Genomic DNA, 9,989 nt, shown 5'->3' with positions numbered 1-9,989 from the left:
AAGATTATACTATTTTGTTGAGAATTCAATTTTTTAGTTTAAAATTAATGTTTTCAAATAAAAATTGAACCATTCAATTTTTGTGTGATACTTTATTTTTTTTTTATAAAAAATTCGTCTTTTTTGGTAGAAAATTAAACTTTTTGTTCAAAAATTCTACTACACCAGTTAAAAATTTATCTGAACGCTTTTAGGTAATTGTATTTTATTACTTTTGCATATTTTTTTCGAGATTGTGCTTAAGTTTGGTTAAAATTGTAATATAAAATAGAATAACAATTTTTTTTCATTTCTAAAAGTAGCTTTATATCATTAGATTTGAATATTTAGTTTAAAAATCGTTTTGGTTTTCCAGTAAATTAATTTTCTAAACGAATATTTATTGTTTTTTAGTGAAAATTCAATTATTTTTTTGTAAATTCTTGTATTTTGTTGAAAATTCGTCCTTTTTGGTAGGAAATTAATTTTTGTTCAAAATATAACTTTGGTTGACATTTTTGCTCTCTCTCGGTTGAAAAATTTGTCTTATTTAAAAATTCTTTTTTTTTTAATTAACTGTTTTTGATTCAAATAGAAATATTTTTAAAAATATACTTGAAATTATTTCGAGTAATTTAAACCAAGTGTGTTATCATAAACAAATTCTAAATTTTTTCTTTGAAATTTGCAAAAATTTAATTTAATTTTAAATTCGGCTGTAAGTATTTAAAATTATTTCAAGTTCTAAATTTAATTCGAATCTTTTTAATATTTCTAAATATCTCTTAATATTACTCTAATATTTTTACAAAAAATAAATGTTCTATTGTTATTTATAAATTTAAATTTCACTTTTTTGCAGGATTTTCTAAAAGTTATTGAAAAAATCCAATTCATTTTGAAATATATTTAAAAGTTCCGGAAAAAATTCAAAAATGATTTTGAATTTTGAAAAATATAAAACCACTTCTAGATTTCTCAAGATTTTTAAATAAAATTTTAAAGCTTTTGAACTTCTAATTTTTTTGTTCAAAAATCAACTATTTGGTTGAAAAAATTTCTTTATTTGAAAATTCGACTCTTTCGTTGAAAATTCATGTCTTTCGTTGAAAAGTTGTATTTTTTGTATAAAATTAATATTCTTGTTTGAAAATTTAAGTATTTCAGTTAAATTTGAATCATTTTAATTGAAAATTTATCACTTTGGTTGAAAATTGCATTATTTTGTTGGAGATTCGTCTCATTAGGTTAAAATTAATTTTTAAACTAAAAATTTAATTATTCAATTTTTGGTTAAAAATGTATCTTTTTCAGGTGAAAATTAATTTTTTTAACTGAAAATTTAATTATATAAATTAAATATTCCTCGATTTTAGTTCAAAATTCGCCTATTTGGTTGAAAATTAATTTTCTAACATAAAATGTAACTATTCAAGTTTTGTATCAACTAAAAAAGATCAATTTTCTAGAAATGATGCATCTTCAATAAATAAATATTTAACCAAATAATTGAATTTTCAACCAAAAAGATTAAATGTCCATAAACAAAAATTTCGGCGAAAAATGGAATCTTTAAATTTTCTATAAAAAAAGGATAATTTTTACCTCAATGCATGAACTTTACACCAAATATTTGAATTTTTAATGCAACTTTGATCGAAACAGTTGCTTTTTCTACTAAAATAATAAATCATTACCCCAAAAAAGTCAATTTTGAACAAAGTAGTTCAAATTTGAACCAATTAGTTAATTTTTTATCAAAAAAACTATGAGTTATCAACAAAAACTTTAATAATTGATATTTCATCGACAAAATATTTTTATTTTAAAATATAAAGAGTCGAATTCAACCAAATAGATGAAGTTTGAAATAGTAATTATTTTGTTACAAATTTTACTATTTTGTTAACTAGTGAATTAATTTGTTAAGAAGTCATGTTTTTTTGTTGGAAAATTTTATTATCTAGATCAACATTTAACTATTTTCATGAAGATTCAAGTATTTGATAAAAAATTCAGCTATTGGGTTAAAAATATAACGGATCAAAAAATTTGTATTTGGTTAAAAAATTACCTATTTTGTTAAGGATTTAACTATTTAGTTAAAGATTGAACTATTTTGTTGAAAATTCAACTATTTGCTGAAAAGTTGAATTATTTCGTTAAAAATTTAACTATTTGGCTAAAAATTGAACCATTTTGTTGCAAATTGAATATTTGGCTAATAATTGAACTTTTTTTCTAAATTGATCTAATTGTTTAAAAAGTTACCTATTTTGTTGAAAATTCAACTATTTGGTTAAAAATTTAACTCTTTTCTTGGAAATTTAACTATTTTCCTACAAATTTAATTCTTTTGTTGCCACTTGAAACACATTTTTAAACTTAACTGTTCTGTTAAATCTTGAACTATTTGGTTAAGAGTTAAAGTATTTTTTTTCAAAATTAAACTATCAAAGATTTGTTACAAATTTTAACTTTTTATTTGAAAATTCAACTATTTGGTTAAATATTTAATGAGTTTGTTAAAAAATTTATTTATTTGCTGAAAAGTTGAATTATTTTGTTAAAAATTCGACTATTTTTTAAAACTCTTTTTTTGGTAGGAACTTTAAGTATTTTGTTAATGATTCAACTATTTGGTTCAAAATTTAAATATTTTGTAATAAAATTAATTATTTTGTTACAAATTCATTTATTTTTTAATAAAACAGCCTTTTGTTTTAAAATTAAACTATTTGGTTACAAATTTAACTATTTTGTCAATTAGTGAATTATTTTGTTGAAAAGTCATCTTTTTTGTTGGAAAATTTTATTATTTAGTTGAACATTAAAGTATTGGGTAAAAAATCAACTATTTCGTTAACATTTCAACTATGGGGTTGAAAATATAACGATTTAAAAAAATATTATTTCGTTGCAAAATTATCTATTTTATTAAGGATTTAACTATTTAGTTAAAATTTGAACTATTTTATTGAAAATTTAACTATTAGCTGAAAAGTTGAATTATTTCGTTAAAAATTTAACTATTTGGCTAAAAATTGATCCATTTTGTTGCAAATTTATTGGTTAAAATTGAACTAATTCTTTAAAAATTTAATAAATAAGTGCAGGTTCGAAATTTTAAAATAAATTTATAATTAAGATATTTTGGGTGAAGGGAATTTTCTATACTATTTTTTTGTAATTTTATTTTTTTTTATTGCTATTTTTTTCTATTATCTGAATTTTCTGCATTATTTTTCAGTATTTGTGCATTGAACGGAGTTTACGGAGAAGGCGAATTTAGGGGAGACGTAGCTTTTCCATACATGATAGCTCTGAACAATTTATCACAGTTCGTTGCCATGTACTGCCTCGTATTATTTTATCGAGCAAATGCCGAAGCTCTACAGCCTATGAAACCGATAGGAAAGTTTTTGTGTATAAAGGCCGTCGTTTTCTTTTCCTTTTTGTAAGTATCAGTTTTTAAAATATTTTTTAAAAAACTCAACACTTCACTCTACTTCACATTTTTTTTGTAACGATCACACTATTTTTCTATTATTTTGGAAAAAAATTACACTAAAGACACTATTTTAATTTACTTTTCCTTGAAAAATATTTTTCAACTTTAGAGGTGGTCCAAAATTTTTAATTTTAAAGCGACAAAAATATGGATTTTTCACAAAACAGCTCAAGTTTCAACCACATAGTTACATTTTTAACCAAAAAGATGAATTCTCAACAAATGACGTAAATTTTACATAAAAGAATTGAATTTTCTACCAAATTGTTGCATTTTTAGTTGCATTTTCAAACCTGAAGATACTATTTTCTTTTTAAATTTGATTTTAATTAAAGAAACAAAAATGGGTTTTCTAACAAAAAATTACGAATTAACAAAATATATTTTTAGTTGAATGATCAACTAAAAAAAATCTAATATTTAAATTCTCAGTTGAAAAAATTAAATAGCAACAATAAGAACACAAATTTTTTTATAAGACTGTTGATTTATTTTTTTTTAAAGAGATGAATTCTCTCTGAAACAGTTGAATTTTCAACGAGAAAGGCAAGCTTTCAACAAAATACATAATTTGTATACCAAATTGTTGAATTTTCAAGCCAAAAAGTCGAATTTTCTATTAAAACAGAAAGTTGACTTTCCAAATTAATTAATGTTCCCTCAAATAGATCAATTTTTCACCAATTTATTAGATTTTCTACCTGAAAAATATAAACTTTTCAAATTATTTTTATTATTAAGATTAATACTAATTAAGATCAATTTTAAACTGAATAGTTGGATTTTTAACCAAAAATCGCTTTTCTATTCAAATTGATAAACTTTCAGCAAAAAAGATAATTTACAGCCAATCATTTGAATTTTCAACAAAAAAATTTAAATTTTTGGTTGCATAATAATAATTTGTAACCAAATAGAATACGAACTTTCTACACATTTTTTAAAAGAAATTTGAGTTTCAAATTTGAAAGTTTTGAAAAAAACATTTGAATTTTCAACCCGAAAATATGAATTTTATATAAAAAAAATAATTTGCAACCCATCAGTTGAACTAGATATCCAAAAAAAAGTCAATTAAAAAACACTTGGTTTTAATAGCGAGAGACAAATTTTCAACAAAATACTCAAATTATCGACTAAAACAGATTAATTTTCAATCAAGCAGTTGCAGTTTTAAGAAAAAAAAAAAAGATTTTTTACCAGAAAAAATGAATTTTTAACAAAATACATTAATTTCCAACCAAATAGTTAATTGTTCTACCAATTTGTAAAATTTTTGAGCCGCAAATACAAATTTTAGTTGAATTTTAACCCCAGAAATGTGAATTTCTAACAAAAAAGTTATTTTTGAACTAAATCAAAATTATTTTTAAACAAAAAGAATATATTGTTTCAGAATCAACCACAAATTAATTTTTAGTTTATATTTTTTCGTTTCTAAATATTTTTAGATAAATAATAAAGTTTTTTAACTAAAAAATATTCAATAAAAAAAAGAAACGAATTTTCTGTACACCTGTTGAATTTTAAACAAAAAAAGATAAAATTTCGATTTAAAAAATTAGTTTTTGACATTTTTAGCTGAATTTTCAACTAACAAAAGTCGAATATTTAAATTATCAGTTGAAAAAATTAAATTTCAACAATAAGAAAACGAATTTTCTAGAACACTATTGAATTTTTGTTGTTGAAAGAGACGACTTCTCTGTAAAACAGTTGCATTTTCAATTTAAAAATACGAATTTTCACCAAAATACATACATTTTTAATCCAATAGTTGTATGTTCTGCGAGAAAGACAAGTTTTCAAAAAAATACATAATTTTTATACGAAATTGTTGAATTTTCAAGTTAAAAAGTCGAATTTTCTACTAAAAATTAACACTTATAGTTATTAATACTTGTTAACAAACAAAAAACTACCAAAAAGGACAAATTTTCAACAAAATACATTAATTTTCCCTCAAATAGATCAATTTTCTACGAATTTATTAAATTTTCTACCAAAAAAGTATGAACGTTTAAGAAATTAGTTCAACTTTCTACTAAGGAGTTAAATTTTACACCTGAAAAAATAAACTTTAAATGAAAAATGTAATATTAAATATTTTAACAAAGAAGATTTTAATTTAAACAAAAAAGTTAGTTTTAACCAACGAAGAGAAATTTTATCAACAAAATAGTTGAATCCAAAAGAATCCAAAAAGAAATTTGAATTTGAAATTTGAAAGTTAAAAAAAAATTTTGAATTTTTAACAAAATAGTTACATTTTCAGTTAAAAAAATTGCATTATAAAAAACGAATGATAAATTTTCAATCTAAAAAGATGAATTTTCAAAGAAAATAGATATTTCAATAAAAAAATTTAAATTTAAATTTAAAAATAGTTGTTTTTAATCACTAGAGACCAATTTTAAATAAAATACTCAAATTTTCAATAAAAACAGATTAATTTGCAATCAAGCAGCTGCATTTTTAACCCAAAAAAATGGATTTAATATTAAAAATAAAGAATTAAAAAAAAGATCATTTTCAACAAAAAAATTTAAATTTATAGTTAAAAAATAATCATTTTTAACCAAATAAAACACGATTTTTCTACAAAAAATTTCAATTTTCAATAAAAAAATATAAATTTTCTACAAAAAATATAATTTGCAATTGATCAGTTGATTTTTCAAGAAAGTAATCACATTTTCAGTTTATTTTCAATTAAAATCGTGAATTTTCAAAGAAAATAGATATTTCAATAAAAAATTTAAATTTAAATTTAAACATAGTTGTTTTTAAACACTAGAAACAAATTTTAAACAAAATACTCAAATTTTCAACTAAAACCGATAAATTCGCAATGAAGCAGCAGCATTTTAATCAAATAACAAATTTATTCTTTGCCAAAAAAAGTGAATTTTCAACGCAATACATTAATTTCCAACCAAATAGTTAATTTCTCTACCAATTTATCAAAAAATAAATAAAATCAACCAAATAGTTGATTCCTCAACTAAAACTGATTAATTTTCAACCAAACAGTTGCATTTGTAAGAAAAAACTAATTTTCTATTAAAAATGAAGAATTCTAAACAAAAAAGATCATTTACAACCAACCATATGAATTTTCAACAGAATTTTAATTTATTGTTAAAAAATAATAATTTTTAACCAAGTGAGACACGAATTTTCTATAAAACATTTCAATTTTCAATCCGAAAATATGAATTTTCTAGAAAAATTATAATTTTTAACCCATCAGTTGAATTTTCAACAAAGTAATTACATTTTCAGTTGAAAAAATTGCATTATAAAAAAAATTCAATGAATTTTCAAAGAAAATAGATTAAAAAAATAATTTATTAAAAAAACAGTTGGTTTTAATCGCGAGAGACAAATTTTAAACAAAATATTCAAATTTTCAATTAAAACAGATTAATTTCCAATCAAGCAGCTGCGTTTTTAACAGACAAAAATATTTGTTTACCAAAAAAGTGAATTTTCAATAAAATACATTAATTTCCAACCAAATAGTTTATTTTTCTACCAATTTGCTTAATTTTCGAGCCGTAAATACAAATTTTCTGCAAAATAGTTGAAAATTAAACCCAGATATGTGAATTTTTAACAAAAAAGTTATTTTTTAACCGAATCACAATTATCTTTAAACAAAAAAAAATATTGTTTTAGAATCAACGACAAATTAATTTTTAGTTTATATTTTTTCGTTTCTAAACATGTTTAGATAAATAATAGCATTTTGTAACTAAAAAAGATTCAATAAAAAAAGAAACGTATTTAAAAAAAAAAGTTCAATTTTTGTATACTAAACTTAAGGATAAAAAGAGGAATTTTCTGTAAACCTGTACAAATTTTTATCAAAAAATGATTAATTATCAATTTAAAAAATTAATTTTTGGCAAAAGAAAAAAATTTCAAATAAACATTTAACGAAAAATGTGATGGCTGATATTTATAAAAAAGATTTTAATTTAAATTAAAAAAACAGTTGGATTTAACCAACAAAGACGAATTTTTAACTAAATACTGTAATTCTTAACAAAAAGAGATTATTTTCAACTAAGCAGTTGCATTTTTAATTAAAAAATGTATATTTGATAAAAAAGATGTTTTTCTAACAAAATACAACAATTTTTAACCAAGTAGTTTAATTTTTGTTACCAAATTGTTTAAATTTTGAGCGGATAATACGTTTTTTCTACAAAGACGTTGAATTTTTAATGTTTTAAAACTTAATTTTTAACTGAAACAGATTGATTTTAAAATCATATATTACATTTTTGACCAAAAACGATTAAATATCTACAGAAAGAATGACATTTTAAATCCAAAAAAATGAATGATCAATAAAATAGTTCATATTTTAATTTAAAAAAATGTTGCAAGAAAATGGTGAAATTTTCAACAAAGTAATTCAGTTTGCAAACAAATAATCAAATTTTTAAATAAAAAAGTTAATTCTTAACGAAAAATGTAAGATTATTCTTTTGAACTGAAAGGAATGAACTTTCAACCAAAAGTGGAAAAATAAGACAGAAGAATGAAGGAGAAAAAAATGGGAAAGACTTAAGAATAAAATTTTTAATTAACACTATTTTATTGCTCCCCTATAAATTATTCTTTTTGGTGTCAAAATATCTCATGAATTGTGGCCAAATTAAAAAAAAAATATATATTATGGAAGTCTCTAAAACCTATTTTTACAAAAACATTCTTATTTTATTTTAATTTTCACTCTTATTGGATTATTTTACTTTGGCATAGAAAAAACTAAAATTTATTATGCCAAAGTTACTTAAGTTTTCAAAAAAGTTTTTACTTACAGGAAAAAAAAAATTCTTTCCTTTTTTCATTTTTTTCTTCATTTTAAAGCCCTTTTATGGGTAGTGTTTAATTTTTAAGTTTTAAATTAAAAAAAACTTTTAAACTTCAGTTTTAAAAGTTTAAAACTCAAGAATTACACTTCGAGTGCTTTAATTTCTAGCACAGTTTTTATTACTTCAAATGGAAAAAATTTTTGGCTTTAGAATTTAAATATTTTTAGTTTTAAAAACTGTTAAAAATATTTGAAAACCGCGAATTTTTTTCTTCGATTGAAACGGCCAGTCTGTAAAAGGTATAAATTTGGTATAAATATGTATAAAGAAAATATTTATTTTTTAAATGAACACCCTACTGTGAAGCTTATAATAAAATCTTCTTCTTTTTTTTTATTTTTTTTCAGCCAAGGTGTTTTGATTGCTATGCTGGTCTACTGCAATGTGATATCGAGTATATTCGACACAGATAACACTAAAGATATCAGACAAATTTCGTCGAAACTGCAAAATTTCTTAATTTGCATAGAAATGTTTATGGCGGCGGTGGCGCATCACTATAGCTTTAGTTATAAACCTTATGTCAATTTGGCACAGAGTCAAGCCTGGTGGGACGCTTTTAGGTAAATATATTTTATTGCTTTTGCATTTTTTTTTCGAGATTGTACCTAAATTTTGTTCAAATTATAATATAAAATTGAATAACAATTTTATTTTTATTTCTAAAAGTAGCTTTGTATCATTCGATTTGAGTATTTAGTTTAAAAAACGGTTTTGTTTTTAAGTAAATTAATTTTTTAACTGTATACACTGCCCTACAAAAGTTTAGACTCACTTAGAAAAATCGTTTTTTTTATTTCTCGCTTTAATTATACTGGAGCTAAAAAAATGTCTCTTTAAAAGTTTGATTGTTTTCGAAATTCTGTTTAAAATAAGCCCAGGGTGAATCCAATTTGTCTACTTTTTAAGTAGATATTGCAAAAATAGTTTAAATTTCAATGTTCTATTTGGTTGTAAATTCTTGTATTTTGTTGAAAATTCGTAATTTTTTAGTTAAATTTAACTGTTTTTTATTTGAAATAAAAATATTTAATAATACATTTTTTGTTAAGAATTCATTTTTTTAAAATGAAAATTCCACTACTTGGCTGCAAGTTTAACTCTTTTGTTAACAATTAATTTTTTTAAAATTAAATTTTAAACTGAAAATTTAATTATTCAATTTTCGGTTTGAAATTCATCTTTTTTAGTTGAAAATTAATTTTTTAAACTGAAAATTAAACTATATTCATTAAATATGTCTTCATTCAAGTTCAAAATTCAATTTTTGTTTTTTAATTTATCTTTTTTAATTGAAAATGCAAATATTTTGTTGAAGATTCATCTTTTTTTTGTAAAAAATTTCAATTTTTGGGTTAAAAATTTTAATATTTCAATTAAAGATTCATTAATTTTGTTGAAAAAATATCAATCATTTTAATTGAAAATTTATCATTTTGGTTGAAAATTGAATTATTTTGTTAGAAATTCGTCTCATCAAGTTAAAATTAATTTTTAAACTAAAAATTTAATTATTCAATTTTTGGTTTAAAATGTATCTTTTTCAGGTGAAAATTAATTTTTTAACTTAAAATTTAACTATATAAGTTAAATATTCCTCGATTTTAGTT

The 9,989-nt window shown here is 21.1% G+C and overlaps 1 protein-coding gene across 1 annotated transcript in view; it reads left to right on the top strand.

Moving 5' to 3' along the window:
• LOC117173937 (transmembrane protein 184C-like) overlaps positions 1–9,989 on the top strand; it is a 56,194-nt gene that overhangs the window by 15,614 nt on the left and 30,591 nt on the right. Inside the window, exons 5-6 of the mRNA XM_033362585.1 lie at positions 3,230–3,436; positions 8,727–8,942. Coding sequence (XP_033218476.1) covers positions 3,230–3,436; positions 8,727–8,942 — 423 coding nt within the window. The remainder of the gene's footprint in view (positions 1–3,229; positions 3,437–8,726; positions 8,943–9,989) is intronic.

The sequence above is a fragment of the Belonocnema kinseyi genome, chromosome 5 (genome assembly GCF_010883055.1).
Source record: "Belonocnema kinseyi isolate 2016_QV_RU_SX_M_011 chromosome 5, B_treatae_v1, whole genome shotgun sequence".
NCBI lineage: Eukaryota > Metazoa > Arthropoda > Insecta > Hymenoptera > Cynipidae > Belonocnema > Belonocnema kinseyi.
Note: the sequence above shows the minus strand (reverse complement) of the source record. Positions and strands in the feature narration are given on the sequence as shown.